The sequence below is a fragment of the Macadamia integrifolia genome, chromosome 2, assembly GCF_013358625.1.
Source record: "Macadamia integrifolia cultivar HAES 741 chromosome 2, SCU_Mint_v3, whole genome shotgun sequence".
NCBI classification, from domain to species: domain Eukaryota; kingdom Viridiplantae; phylum Streptophyta; class Magnoliopsida; order Proteales; family Proteaceae; genus Macadamia; species Macadamia integrifolia.
In genome coordinates this window covers 20,556,006-20,571,894 of record NC_056558.1, presented here as the reverse complement: position 1 = coordinate 20,571,894, position 15,889 = coordinate 20,556,006, and the positions used below count along the sequence as shown (strand labels likewise).

The following is a 15,889-nucleotide window of genomic DNA, read 5'->3' as shown; positions in this document are numbered from 1 at the left end:
TAGACCCTCCAACCTCTTTCCTATTCCTAGCATGTTTTTACCTAAGCCTGCTCGCCGGCCAACGGGGGTGGTATGCCTTAGTCAGTGCTCAGGAGTTAAGAGTGGTAAAAAGGGAACTCTTCGAACAAAGGGTGGAAAACCCGGTTTTTTTTCGTTTGAGGGTTTGAGGGGGTTGTCGATCTGCAACAAATGGTATAAACCGGGGATTGCCTCTTTGAACATCAGCCCCACCTTATTAGCCTCGGATGAGCGGATCCTCCAGGTGTTGATGGACTCGGATCCGGGTCATCAACATCGTCGAGTTGGGAGATGAGAGTTTCCTCCCTCGGTATGGTCCAAGTCCAAGTGATTTTGCTCCCTTTTTTTTCGATGTGTACATGTGTTCTTTTGGACACTAATCTTGTTTTCTTTGTTGCAGTGTTGCTTCGTCGCTCGATTCAAGAGGCCTTTGCCCTCTATGATGCCCTAACTTAGAGCGGAGATGTGTCATGATGTCATCGAGGCCAAAGATTGGGAGAGACAAAAATGGAGGCTTCTAATCGTCCTCTCAAGAGACAGGGAAAGACGTTGAAAGAAGAGGCTAGCAGTTCCCTCTGGCCTCCCTACTGGTCGTGGAGCAAAGGTTGCTCCTGATTCTGGGGGTGTCACTCCTTCACCATCTGTTCAAGCCAGGTTGGTGGAGCAGGTTTTCCGACCACCCTTATATGTGGTGGCTGAAGGAAGCATCTACATCCAAGGCGGTGGTGGATCATCCCCTGTTGAGGATCTACCTCAAGGGACCTTTTGCGAGGTCAGTCTATCCCACGGGGCAGATCCTCGAGTTGCACGAGGGAAGATGTGCCACCAGAGAGGTCAACCCCTCATGGCCCATCGCCAGTGGGTCATGTTTCCTCGACGAGGGTGTTTACGGCTGAAGAGGTGGCTCAGATTGATGTGGATGAGGACAGCCGCCCTAGACGACCATAACCGACTGAGGATTGTGCCTTCGACCGATGCTCGGTCTTCAGATATGAATTTATGGCCGACTTCTGGACTCAGATGTGCCGTTTTCTTGAGGACCATCTGACCTTGGGCAATATGTCCGCATACGCGCTGTACCAAAAAAGGAAGGGCAACGCTTGCTCGAGTAAGTGTTTTCTTGTTTCCTTTTTCGTTCCCCCTTTTTTTTTACGCACCTCATTTCATCTTGCGCAGCTTTCTGCATATGCTGTTAAGGCGTACAATCAGGTGGAAAAACTGTCCGACCAAGTGGAGACCTTTCAAGCCTCCCTCACGGCGAAGGATGAGGAGATTGCTTCTTTGACCGAGCGGTTGAGCATCTTATCGACCGGGAATGGCTCTCGCTCAGTTGGCCAGGAGTGGCTGACCATTCTCGAACCCAAGTAGCGATGGTGGTAGAAACTTACAAGATCAAGCATTCTCGTTGGTTGAATAGAGAGAAAGAGTTGCTCGATCATCTTACACGAGCATTGAGTCATATTTGGGTTCCACTCAGGCTTGTCTTTGCAAGGGAGAAGCGGCCTTACAATGCAAACGTGCGACAAGGGAAGAGATCGAGCAACGGGCAGCTCGACTGGAACTGAACCTTAAGTCCCTATAGGATCAGCAATCCGTTGTAGAGGGTGAAGAGGGTGGAGCAATCAGTGAATGAGCACATATGCATATTTTCCCTTCTTGTAGACATTTTTTTAATGAGAGATCTTATTTCCGCTTGTTTCGTTCAATTTTGGTGTTTTCCCAAGATTAGGGTTGAGTTTTTCTTTATGCCAAACGTGGGTGGCCAGCCTAAGGTTGGTCTTTTTTTCCGACCATTACAGGTCGGGCTTATTGCCAACTCAGAGTTGGTGTTTTACAAATTTTCCGATCAGTATAGACCGGGCTTTGTTCCCGACTCAGAGTCGGTCAAGAGCGGCTGACCATTCTCGAACCCCAAGTAGCGATAGTGGTGAAAACTTATAAGGCCAAGCATTCTCATTGGTTGAATAGAGAGAAAGAGTTGCTCGATCATCTTACACGAGCGTTGAGTCAGATTTGGGTTCCGCTCAGGCTTATCTTTGCAAGGGAGAAGCGGCCTTACAACACGAATGTGCGACAAGGGAAGAGGTTGAGCAACGAGCAGCTCGACTGGAACTAAACCTTAAGTCCCTATAGGATCGGTAATCCGTTACGGAGGGTGAAGAGGGTGGAGCAATCAATGAATGAGCGCATATGCATATTTTCCCTTTTTGTAGATAATTTTTTAATAAGATCTTATTTCCTCTTGTGTCGCTCAATTTTGGTGTTTTCCCAGGATTAGGGTTGAGTTTTTCTTTATGCCAACCATGGGTGGCCAGCCCAAGGTTGGTCTTTTTTGCAGACCATTACAGGTCGAGCTTATTGCCAACTCGGAGTTAGTGTTTTCCAAATTTTTCGATCAGTATGGACCGGGCTTAGTGCCCAACTCAGAGTCGTTCTTTCTGGTTTTTTGCCAATAAGTACAGATCGGGCTTAGATGCCAACTCGGAGTTGGTCTTTTAAGTTTCCGTGATGCAATAAAACTATGATATACTATTAGTTATTCACAAAAAATAATTCAAGATGAAAACTATAATTTAAAACATAAAGTCAAATAGAATGACAAACGACATTCCATAGCAAGTCCGCTTCCGATTTCTTTATACTCTTCGCTTGGTAGTTTCATTATGCTTCAACGTTGCCTGTTTAGGACGTACTGATGCCTTTTTTGTCCTTGATGAAGTTGGCATAGCACTTACATGAATCCTTCTGACTCGAGCGGCACTCCCCAATCCCATATTCGGCAAAGAACTTTACTTTGAGGTGCTTGGTAGAAGTTATCACTCCTAGATCATTGAACGCAGGTCGGCCTAAGATGGCGTTATAGGCCGAAGCCATCTTGACGACCATAAAATTGACTAGCACTGTGGTCGAGCATAGGCCTTCTCAGATGGTGATCGGCAACTCTATGCATCCTTCAATGTACGCTGTCGTTCCCACAAAGCCCCGTAGCAAGCTTTAGCTTGTCGTCTCCTAAACCGAGCCTCTTACATGCATTGTACGACATGACGTCCACGGAGGATTCTTAATCAATAAAAATCTTTCGAATGGGCAATTCGCAACCACTAACTAGACTACAACGGCATTGTTGGGGGGCCAATTCAGGCTTGGAAGTCTTCGTCTCAGAATGTGATAACAGGGTTCTTCCGAGCAACTTTCAGCGGCTCCTCCGCCATGCAAACAAAAAAAGTATGTGCTTTCGCTTTTCTCATAGATTTGCTCCTCAAGCCGCCTAAGATAGCATGTATAATAGGTCTTGTTGGCTTATTGGTATACTCAAGCCTTCGATCACTTGGCTATAGTTTCTCTGCTTCCTCTTCCTTACGCTAGTCATCTCGTTGTTGTCTTTTTGCTGTTCTGTGTGCTTTACTCGATCGGTTTCGGGGTTCCGAAGGAATTCCTTGAGGTACTCAGCTTTGATTAGTTCCTCCAGTTCCTTCTTCAGCGCTCAGCAATCATTTGTATAATGCCTGGTTTCTCTGTGGAAGCAGCAGTATTTTTTCGGATCTCATTCCTCTGGATTGGATATCATTGGTCGGGGCCAGTGGAGGTACTTTTGGTTCTTAATTTCAAGCAACACCTTGGACGGCACCCCATCGAGCTAATCGAACTGCGAGAATTCAGGACTAGTGGCCCTTGTCTTTTTAGCAACTCATTCATCCTCTTTGGGTCACAGGGCTGGCCTTCTCTTCTCTTGCGGCGGCTGAATCACCACTTTACGTGCTGTTAGATTTTCGTCCATTGTCATGTATTTCTGACACCTAGCTAAAAGGTCTACTAAGTTTGTCATTCTTGGATAGGGAATCTATTAATTTTTCGTGATTTACCCTTTGGCAAAGTGCAGTGAAGGCCGTGCTATCCTCTAAGTCTTCAATCCCAACAGTTGCTTCGGTGAAACGAGTGGTATAGTCATGAAGTGATTTGTCCCGACATTGCTTGATGGAAAATAGGCTATGCGTAGTCTTCTGTTGCCAGATGTTGGTCTGAAACCTGGAGATGAAAGCAATCCCAAGCTCCTCGTAGTTGTGTATTGATCACGGCTTTAGGGTGGTGTACCACTTCAGCGCTACCCCCTTAAATGATGCGGGGAACACTTGGCAAAGGGCTACGTCCGACAAGTTTGCATAGACATCACTGTGTTATAACTTATAGTGCCGGAGGTGGTCTGATGCAGATTAATTACCAAAATAGGCTTGTTTTATTAGGAATAAGCCTAAGGTTGGGTTCTATACATGTTAGGCCTTTGATCCCATGTGTTTTGAGTATAATAGACCACTTTTATGGGTCTAAAAGGGGGGCTCTAAAATTGAGTACGGGGATTACTAGTTAGTTTCCATTTTCATTAGTTTCCTTTTTAATTGGGCTTGATTTGAGTTATATTTGTTTCCTTAGGAGTCAAGTTATTAATTGAATCAAGTCATTAGTAGTTAATTTCCTCTTTCAACTAGTTTCTAATTTCAGTTAGTTTCTAATTTCAGATTTAGTAACTATTGTATTAAGAGAATATTTGGTTTCCCTTTTGAGGAACCTTCTATTTCGTAATTCCCTCCCCCCATTAACATTATAAATAAAGAAGAAGAGGCTCCTAAAAGCCTAGAATGATTTTGATAAAAAAATAATGGATGTTGCTATTGTCTTCTTCATGAAGAATTGTCTTGTGTTTGATCAAGACTGAAGGAATTGGTGTTTGATCCAATTGACTCCTTGCGGCGTGAAGTCCAGGAGGTCTACTTCAAGTATGATTCTCTTAAGTTTTTATATCTCTTTCAAGACTTATTAGGGCTGCAAAACCAGGTATGTAATCTATCACTCTGCTGCCCAGAAAATTCTGCAAAATAGAGCATCCGCCCCTGCTGGAATGACTAAATCTGAGTATCCGATTGGTCCAGTTTTTTGATCGAAGGTTCCTCCCCATACCAGTGAAGATCGACCCAAATATTGGCTGATTTTGCTCAGTCATTGATGAGATATTGAGATATTAGAAATCTCCAGATTTTCGTCTTTTAGTGAACTGAAGTTTCTATTTTCTGGATTCTGGTTCTGCTGGTTTGAATAATATTTTCTGGATTGCTGTTCTTAATATTCTGTTAACTTAAATCTGAATGGACTCCCATCTATTCCTGGTTTAGTCCTAAGAATCATTGTTGGATTGGACTCTGTTGTTATTCTCTTGAGATCGATAACCTGCTGTACTGTTGAATATCTGTTCTGATTTTTGAAGACTGTTAGCACTTTAATAGTCTCTGGATTAGTTCTAAACTGCTACTGGTTTGTTTAATCCCTGTGTTGCTGTTCTGTGGGTTCGGTACTATTTCTGGATTGTTGCTGAATTTAATTTTTGATACATGGTTGGGGTTGGGGTTGGGGTTGGGGTTGGTTTTGGTTGTTCTTTGTTTTAAAAGTTCCTGCAGTTTTGGGTCTAATTGGATGTCCAATCTAGTCCTACATTAAGAAAAAGGGTAATTTACAACGCCACCCCCTGGAGAATGCCAATATTATAGGAACACCCCCTCTCTTTCACCAAATTGGACTCGGACCCCCTACCGTCAGTCAACGTTACATAATATACCAAGAATGCTGACATCAGCAGTTAATATTTTTCTAAATTCCATTTTGCCCTTCAAAATAATGAAGTACCAAAATTGCCCTTAATGGTTCTATTTCCAAAATCGATTGAGGAAAACCTAACTCACAACTCAAATATGACGAGTCGCGCGAGTTACTGAGTAAGAGAAGAACGTCGGAGAAGAACGTCGGAGAAGAAGATTGATAGGAATTTTCAGATCGGTGGCTGCAACACCTTCCGGTAGCGTCTACGGAGGCTGCGAACCCCCTCCGGCGATTACAGGTATGTTATCCTGCCTCCTTGTCTCATTTAACCCTTTTATTCATCATCCCCAAATCGATTTCACAACCCTAACTCACTACTCACTTCTAACGGGTCACAAATCAGCCTCAATGAGTTGAGAAGAAGAACGGGTAGGCTTGCAGATCGGCGGCTGCGAACACTCTTTCGACGACGGCGACGATGGTGACTACGGCAGCGAACCCCCTCCAGCGACTACGGCGGCGAACCCCCTCCAGCGACTACGGCGGCGAACCCCCTCCAGCGACTACAGGTATCTCTGAAATTTTACCCTTTTATTGATCATCCCCAAATCGATTGATAGGAACAGCTACTTCTGCTGGCTCTCTTCACTCTGTATCTGAATTCTATTCTCATTACTGGGTATATATGATTGAGAAATTTTTTGATATCCTTTTGTATATGAATAACCTTGTATAATGATTAATACATGCACGAATTGCTCATCAAATAGCTATCGAACGATTGAGACCCTTTTGTCAGATTATACCTGTAGATTTCAACCATGGATGATTATACATTAGTTTCTTGTCCACAAGCTGCTTCAGAACAGAATTTTCCCTTTTTAAGCCATTGAAAATGATATGTATCTGCCTTATTGGTTCCGACAGTACCATCACTTCTTGTGGCTTTTTTAAGCATTTGGTCCCCTCTTCTTTTCCTATTCTAATAAATCATTCTTATTCTTGTCTTGCACCATAGCTTGGCTAAAATTGAAATGTGTTTTGGTTGTGCTTTAAGGGTCCCATAGATGTACTAAACTATGCCTCTTGTAAATGGTTTCTGAGGCATTATTGGGCTCTGCTCCTTATTTTCCTAATATGTTACTGTTTCCAAAACAATGGTTCCTTGTGCTTTATGCTTTATGGGTCTCTTTACATCTGTTAATATTACTATCTCCATGTTGTAGTGGCCTTTTGAATGTGGAATGGTTCCTATCTATACTTCTACTAATAAATCATTCTTGTATGGTACAACCCATCACTTTAAACTTTATTTTCTTTTTGAAAAAATAAAAAAAAAAAGAAATTCCATGTTAACATATGCTTGTGTTTCAGAGACAACTTTTACTATTAGTTTTCTTGGTAAAAAATTCAATGTGAACTATTTGCTGAATAAGACAAATATGGTGGTTCTTACATTTGGTAAAACTGTGCTTTGCTATATTTTGCTATGATTTTCATGTTTATTATAAGAGAGTGTGAGAAATATTATGAATTTTACTAATTGCATTGTTATCATTTGTAGAATGGATCCTTACACATTGTATTACCATTACGATGGGAAGGTTGAGCACAAGATTGTTGATAGAGAGAAGTTCAGTTTTTTTGAGTTACTATGCGACATCTACAGTACGGTGTTGTCACATATTCCAGATGGGAGGTCTATCAAGTTCACTTGTCAAGCTATGCTGCCTGATAGTAGGGTTATGATTGATATATGGAACAATGACACACTCATGCAAGTGTTGTCTATTTTTGAAGAGTTGAGGGTTCTTATGGTGTATGTGTCAAATGTGAAGCAGTTTGACAATGGTTTTGGTGGTCATACCATTAATGGCTATCCATTCAAAGTTGTTGGTAGAGATCTTCCAAGAAGAAGACAGAGGAATGAAGTGCAGCCTCCTAGCATTGGAATTGGATCATTTGTTCATTATGAAAGTGGTACATCTAGAGTACCAAAACCGATAGTCCAGAGTGCTTGTTGCTCAGGTATTTCTATAGGCAGAACTGGTGCATCCAACATGAGATCAAGCGAAGATGGTAGTGGTACAATCCCCGGGATAATTTCAAGTCATAGTGAGAAAGGAAAATCTATTGTAGATGTGGTAGAGGTGATAGATGAGGCAAATGATGTGACTAATACATACTCAAGTGGATGTGAGTATGTTATGTCTGACTCGGAAGATGAAGACTGGAAAATGCAAAGTGATGATGGCTTTAAAGATATTAGTAAAAGTGGAAGTGAAGAAGAGGTGCACTTTGAAGATGGGGATGGCTCTGAGGTGCACTTTGAAGATGGGGATGGCTCTGAAGGTGATGAAGCATCTATTGGAACTGATGACTTATCAGATTATGACTCCGATGAGTTCCATGCACCACAAGTCCGTAGGCCAAGAAGTGTTTTTGATGTTGAAGGAAAAGTCCAACTAGAGGATGGTATGATATTTGATGATGTGGACCATTTTAGGAGAGAATTGAAAGATTATGCAATCCAAGAGGGTTTTCATCTTCAGAGAATAAAAAATGAGAGGACAAGGGTAACTGTTATTTGTGCTGATGATGGTTGTCAGTGGAGAATTCATGCATCACCGACTGAAGATAAAATCACTTTTATGATAAAGTCTTTTAATCCTCAGCATACTTGTTCTCAAAGAAAAGACAAAAACCCGGATGCAACATCAAGATGGATTGCTAACAAACTTGGTCCACAACTCAAAGCAGATCCTGAGTTGTCTACTAATAGTATTAGAGCCATGTTATGGAAGGATTATAAGATTCAACCAAGTTACAGTCAGATTTGGAGGGCACGTCTTCTTGCAAAAGAAGTAAATGAGGGTAGCCATGCCAAGTCGTATTCCAAGCTTCCAAGGTATGGAGAGATGGTTAGGCAAACCAATCCAGGTTCAATGTTTAATCTTCAATTCATTTCAAGAACTAACATGGCCGACAATCCAGTGTTTAAAAGGTGTTTTGTTTGTTATGAAGCAAGCAAAAGAGGGTTTCTTAATGGTTGTAGGCCATTTATTGGGTTGGATGGATGCCATCTGAAGGGAAAGTTTGGAGGGACACTATTGGCAGCTATTTCTGTTGACGGGAACAATGGATTATTTCCACTTGCCTATGCTGTTGTTGAATCTGAGTGCAAAGACAGTTGGCTGTGGTTCCTTCAGAATCTGTATACTACATTGTATTCTACATCAGATGACATGGGGTATTTAACTTTCATGTCAGATAAGCAAAAGGTGCCTTCTTATCAATTTCTCTTTAAATGTTTTTACTTCTTTTTTTTATATCAATTGCTGATTTCTGATATTGTTTTTTTTTTTTTTTTTTCATTCTTATTGGGTGTGTAGGGGTTAACTGATGCAATTAAGGAGGTTTTCCCTGAATCACATACAAGGCATTGCAGTAGGCATTTGTATGCAAATTTCAGGAAAGATTATAAAGGTGAGAAGCTAAAAGCTTTATTTTGGACTGCATCAAGGGCTTACAGAGAAATTGAGTGGACAAAGGCAATGGCTGAGATCAAGAGTATAAATCAAAAAGCATATGATTTTCTGATGGAAAACCAGCCTAGTTCATGGTCAAGATGGGCATTTAATCACCAAACAAAAAGTGATCACATAACCAACAACATGACAGAGTCCTTCAATAACTGGGTAGGCCCGTATAGAGACAAACCCATCCTATATTTGATTGATCAAGTGCGGATAAGTTTGATGGATAAATTACATAAGAGGTTTGAGCAAGCTTGTTCTTACAAGGGGACTTTGACACCAAAGATTAAGAAGAGAATGGATGTGATCCACCAGCAATCAAGATCTTGTGTGGCCCTATCAGCAGGATATAATGAATTTGAGGTGAACGATGGCACATCAAGATTTGTGGTAAACTTGAATACTCGAAAATGTGGGTGTCAAGTATGGGAGGCTACCGGGCTGCCATGTAGACATGCAGCTTGCTGTATTACATTTAAGAGGGAAAACCTATCAGATTACTGTGATAGTTTTTATTTTCTAGGGAAATATCTACAAGCCTATGAGAACATGATACACCCACTTCCTGACATATCAGAGTTGGAAGAAACAAGTAGTATGGGAGTGGTGGAGCCTCCACCTCTGAGAAGGCACCCAGGCAGACCCAAAAAAGTTAGAAAAAAGGAGGATGGTGAACCAGCAGGAAGTGAGTACAGAAAGAAGTCTACATCAGTAAGATGTGATAAGTGTGGGCTTCAGGGTCATAACAGGAGAACATGTAAAGGGGGTCAAATTAGGAGGAAAAGGGCAAGGAAAAGCAGTACTGTGAAGGTAACCATGATTCATTCTCCAAAGACCATTCAGTTATCATCCTATGATATTGTAATCAATTCTACTAAATTTTAGACATATGTTATACTTCCATACTTACTCAACTATACTTGGATTGTTCTAAATGCTTGTGTAGGAGAGTCGAAATGTGGGGGCTAGTGAAGCTGAAGTCAATGTCTCTCAGCGGACAAGATCACATAATGCATCAACTGCATTGAATGATAGTGTTCAAGCAAGGAAAAGAGCGAAAGCGACAGCAGCTCGGGCAAGAAGACGTGAAAAGGAGGCAATGCAGAAGCCAAACAAGAATTGAGTTTGGACAAAGGGGGGTTTTTTTTGGGGGGGGGGAAATGATGTGTATATAGGCCTTTTGATTTTGGAAATTATCATTACTAGACTGGACAGGTTTTCGATATGTGTAATTCTGATGTGTATACAGGCCTTTTGATTTTTGTCAAGTATGTGGAATGGACATGTGTATAGGTTTTTTTATTTTCATTTTGGATGTGGAATGAACATGTTGGAAAGGTTTTTTGATTTTCATTTATATGTGGAGTGGACAAGGCTGGACAAGTTTTTTTGATTTTGTTCTTGATGTGGAATGGACATGTGGGCAGATTTCTTTTTCTTGATTTTCATTTCTGTTTGACACTGTATTCAATAGGGTACCGAGGGATTTCCTGATTTTAACTTGGTCTCAGTTTTTGTCAACCTGAACATAATGAACTGCAACACACATACAAACACAAGTCATAATTAGTTAGGGGCTTTCACTCAATTTGATATATATTCATATTGTAATATATTGGGTGATATCTCATTTTCACCTGGTATTACCTATCACATTGAGCTTAATGAATGGTCAAAACACCTTGTGTAAGTCATGTCCAAAACTTACAATTTTGTGTTCTGTTGTTTGTTATGATTAGTGTTTTTCTACTGCACCTGATAGTAGAATAATGGAATTTTTTTTTTATTAGTGAACAATAGTAATCTCTTTACTGGGAAGGGCCTTGAAACTTTTCTTCTCAGAGGTGCTTGTTGCTTCTCTGCTGTTGTTTCTAGGCAGAGCATATGCAGGTTCGTGGGTCTATCTTCGGCGTCTCGTTGAGCACACAAAATCCCAATAGAGAACTAGAGATCAAAATGGGGAAAATAGAGAAGAGAAAAAAAAAAACAAAAACAAAAACAAACAAACATATCTTCTCGCCTGCGACAGAAACTGGATGGGAAGCACTACTCGCCGGCGACAAAAGGAGAGGTATTTTTCAGCGACTGCCCTCTCTATCTCTGCTGGAACTCGTCTGAACCGTTGGTAGCAGGTAGGGAGAAGAGGAGAGAAGGAGAGAAAGAGAGAAGGAGAGAAGGATAGATAAAAGGGTAAGGAGGGGTATTTTTGGGATAATGAAAAATGTCTAATTTATCAGTTTTTACTCATAAGGGCAAAAACGTCATTTCAAAGCATCATGTAACGTTGACTGACGGTAGGGGGTCCGAGTCCAATTTGGTGAAATAGAGGGGGTGTCCATATAATATTGGCATTCTCCAGGGGGTGGCGTTGTAAATTACCCTAAGAAAAAACAACTCTCTTGTTGCTGCCGCTGGGTAACCCTGGCTGTTCCTTGTGTTTGATCAAGGCCTAGGGATTGGTGTTTGATCCAATCGACACTCTGCGGCGAGAAGTCTGAGTGGATTGCTATTATTTTCTGGTTTTCTTTATTGGATTATCTTCTCCAGCAGAACAGTCTTGGGTCTGGTTTGGTTGTCAAATCCTTTTCTACATTAAGTGGTATCAGAGCATGACTGAGAACAACACCCCCACCTTTGCTTCTCATATGGAGATGCTACAGAACATGAGGACTGAGATGAAGGTTGAACAGCAAGCCTTACGAACTCAATTGAAGGCTAAATTGAAGGCCATGTTGTTGAATGAAGAGACCCCACCACAACAACCTACTAGTGATTCACGTACAACACCCGAAGTGGAAACCCCATTAAATGTAGTTGCTCAGTTAACTAACTGGAGAGCAAACCCTAATTTGAGAACACCATAGAGGGTTCCGGTAACACAACCTACTTTTGAAGAACATGTAAGGGGTAACTTTGAGACAAAACGTCCCACATATCAGAGGTACTCTAGAGATTCACAGAAAGTCAAGCTCGATCTGAAGAGTTTGATGGTAGACATGACCCTCAATTGTTCTATGATTGGGTAGCTGCTTTGGATGACTATTTTGACTACTATGACCTACCTGAGGAACGGAAGATGAAACTAGCTCGTGCTAAGCTAGTTGAGGCTGCTCGTGATTGGTGGAGAACCTATGACCAAGAGTTGGAAGACCGTGGTAGAGAGCCTACTACTTGGGAGGAGATGAAACTTGAACATCTGATAAGTACTTGCCACATAATTTCAGAGTTCGTATACAAGACCAGCTGAACTCTCTTCGTCAAGGAAATATGACTGTGGTGGAGTATATGAATAAGTTTGATGCACTTTATTCTCGCACAGGCATTAAGAAGAATGAGAGACAATTACTTTTTCAGTTTCGACTGGGATTACGAGCTGAAATTAATAGAGGAATTGGTGTTGTTGATGTGTATACAGTGAGAGATTGCTTTGACAAGGCTCTTCGAGCAGAAGAACTTATGGCACAACCAGGTAGAAGGTTTAGTTACCAAGCTGGGGAGGTCAAGAAAATTTTTTCAGCCACTAAACCTAACACTTTAGCACCCCCAAGAGCCACAACTCCTCTATGTGAAGTGAAGATATCTCTATTCAAACCAAAAGAACTTGAAGTCAAGGTTCACATTGAAGAGATGGTTCTTGAAGCTTCAAAGACAGAAGGTCAAGAAATAAAAGATTCAACTGAAGAGTTCTACATTGAAGAGAGCATAATAGACAAGACTGAAGACGTGGAAGATGTGGTAGTGGTTGAGATCACTCCACAACAAGTCTTTGAGATTCATGATGACAAGGAAGAGCTTGTTTCTCCAACCCTTGATGAGAAGGTTACCAACATTGATGACGCTATGCACACGACATTCACAGTTGGTATTGATTCAAAGGTTGAGCATATAAAGTTTGTTATGCCATCATGGTTCGTTGAAGAGAAAGCTCCACACCTTGAAGACTACATTCCACAAGTTTACAAGCAACCAGAGTTTTGTTTGGGAATGGTCAAAGCTACTACTGACATGTTTCCCCCTCATCACTGCAAAATTCGAGGACGAATTTTTTCAAGATGGGGACAGTTGATGCAGATTAATTACCAAAATAGGCTTGTTTTATTAGGAATAAGCCTAAGGTTGGGTTCTATACATGTTAGGCCTTTGATCCCATGTGTTTTGAGTTTAATAGACCACTTTTATGGGTCTAAAAGGGGGGCTCTAAAATTGAGTACGGGGATTACTAGTTAGTTTCCATTTTCATTAGTTTCCTTTTTAATTGGGCTTGATTTGAGTTATATTTGTTTCCTTAGGAGTCAAGTTATTAATTGAATCAAGTCATTAGTAGTTAGTTTCCTTTTTCAACTAGTTTCTAATATCAGTTAGTTTCTAATTTCATTTTTTAGTAACTATTGTATTAGGAGAATATTTGGTTTCCTTTTTGAGGAACCTTCTATTTTGTAATTCCCTCCCCCCGTTAACATTATAAATAAAGAAGAGGAGGCTCCTAAAAGCCTAGAATGATTTTGATAAAAAAATAATGGCTATTGCTTTGTCTTCTTCATGAAGAGTTGTCTTGTGTTTGATCAAGACTGAAGGAATTGGTGTTTGATCCAATTGACTCCTTGCGGCGTGAAGTTCAGGAGGTCTACTTCAAGTATTATTCTCTTAAGTTTTTATATCTCTTTCAAGACTTATTAGGGCTGCAAAACCAGGTATGTAATCTATCACTCTGTTGCCCAGAAAATTCTGTAAAACAGAGCATCCGCCCCTGCTGGAATGACCAGATCTGAGTATCCGATTGGTCCAGTTTTTTTATTGAAGGTTCCTCCCCATACCAGTGAGGATCGACCCAAATATTGGTTGATTTTGCTCCGCCATTGATGAGATATTAGAAATCTCCAGATTTTCGTCTTTTAGTGAACTGAAGTTTCTATTTTCTGGATTCTAGTTCTGCTAGTTTGAATAGTGTTTTCTAGACTGCTGTTCTTAATATTCTCTTAACTTAAATCTGAACGGACTCCCATCTGTTCCTGGTTTAGTCCTAAGAATCATTGTTGGATTGGACTCTACTGTTATTCTCTTGAGATCGATAGCCTACTATACTGCTGAATATCTGTTCTGATTTTTGAAGACTGTTAGCACTTTAATAGTCTCTGGATTAGTTCTAAACTGCTACTGGTTTGTTTAATCCCTGTGTTGTTGTTCTATGGGTTTCGTACTGTTTCTAGGTTGTTGCTGAATTTAATTTTTGATACATGGTTAGGGTTGGTTTTGGTTGTTCTTTATTTTAAAAGTTCCTGCAGTTTTGGGTCTAATTGGGTGTCCAATCTAGTCCTACATTATGGTCCATCGGGTTGGTTGTCCCATCGTATAGAATGAAAGTGGGTCTCTCGAATTTTCGAAGGATCTCAACGTTTGTGAGTTCCACAGATAAGAAATTATGTCGGGACGGTCAGGACCCCTGTCGTTGCCTTTTTCATGTTGTTCACCTTCTGCTCCAACTCGCGAATACAACACTCTAAACTAGTTTCCCTAGGGGGACAGGCAGTCTCCACGACGTGGAGGTCCATCCGTGCAAGTGTGGAGTTTAGGGACTGTTCGGAGGTCGGCGTATCTCACGGTCGTTCCCCGATCTCCAGTGTCATTCGTGACCTGACACGTCTTTTCGTGGGGCCCCAGGGGAGCGATCCCTGTTTGGTATGTGGTGCGAGCTTAACCGGGGTAGTTTTCGATCAGCCTCACATCGCCCCGAGGAACCTTTTGGTGAGCGGTGGCCCGAGCGACCTATTCTCCAAGGACTTACCCTGGGAGGTGGATCATTCCTTCTGCTGCTATCACCCCTCAAGGGGTTGGTCCCACATGCGAAACTTTGGACCCACAATTGGGATCTCCGAGCGGACCGTCATGGGATTCCTATCTCTGCTGATCAGCCTCTCCTTTTTTCAGGTTGAGAATACCTGTTGTTGGCCCCCATAGGCATAGTGGATTGAGGGTCGTGACATCGACGTGTTTTGGTGGCCTGCATGACTCCCCTCATCTCTCTGTCCACTTGCTCGCTCGGGGTGCGGGTATGGGTGTCATCTGCCGACGAGTCTCGTTTGATCATCACGTCGGTCGATTATCGGTTCTAGGCGTGGAGCATTTTCTGGTGGAGCGACAGGTAAGCCTCTCTGGGGAAGGGTTGGTACGAATTAAAGAATAAACCTTCGCACTATGTCATTGGTTTCCACCAATTATAATTGTAGGTTGTTTACCTGTGCGTTCGTCGCCGATCCTTCATGGTCTAACTGAGTGACCAACAAGGGGAGGTAGAACATCTCTTGCTTGTCATATTAGGCCATTGGCCGGAGAGCGGTTCTCTCTCGACTGCGAGAGACAAACCAGCACGGTCCCCTAGTAGGGAAAGGGCCTCAAAGTTCAGCTGCCCCACCAGAGGGTTTTTGGCATCAGCATGCCAACCTAGTGGATTTTCGATGCCCGCTTATCCTGCCGGTGGTCCCCTTGGTTTGCTTGTCTCCCCTGTGCTGCATGGGGAGGATATTGGGATCGTCACCTGCCCAGATTCATAACTTCGAGCAAACGGCTTGACTTATTATGTGCTTCCCATAGACAGCACCAATCTATTGCATCAGAAACTGCACCTAGGCTGTCCTTAGATCCTGCACAAGAGAGTGAGCATCGAGCTGATCCGGTTGGGAAACTCTCTGATGCCTAAGTCAAATTCTTGGAAAACAGATAGTTCCAACAATCATGGAAAAAGATCAGTCCCT

At 41.9% G+C, this 15,889-nt stretch overlaps 2 protein-coding genes across 3 annotated transcripts in view; one reads left to right on the top strand and one right to left on the bottom strand.

The window, feature by feature from the left end:
* Window positions 1-15,889, bottom strand: part of LOC122067105 (probable membrane-associated 30 kDa protein, chloroplastic) — a 90,748-nt gene that overhangs the window by 34,674 nt on the left and 40,185 nt on the right. The window lies entirely within an intron of this gene.
* LOC122067117 lies at window positions 8,746-10,763 on the top strand. Its single transcript, XM_042630967.1, has 2 exons — window positions 8,746-9,950; window positions 10,087-10,763. Exons 1-2 carry the CDS (start codon window positions 9,159-9,161, stop codon window positions 10,261-10,263), a joined length of 969 nt encoding a protein of 322 aa, XP_042486901.1. The 5' UTR covers window positions 8,746-9,158; the 3' UTR covers window positions 10,264-10,763.

Bases quoted from the DNA above. Each gene is read 5' to 3' on its own strand.
- LOC122067117 (XM_042630967.1), top strand. From the start codon at position 9,159: ATGGCTGAGATCAAGAGTATAAATCAAAAAGCATATGATTTTCTGATG. The intron at 9,951-10,086 runs GTAACCATGATT...ATGCTTGTGTAG, and splicing joins GGAAAAGCAGTACTGTGAAG to GAGAGTCGAAATGTGGGGGC.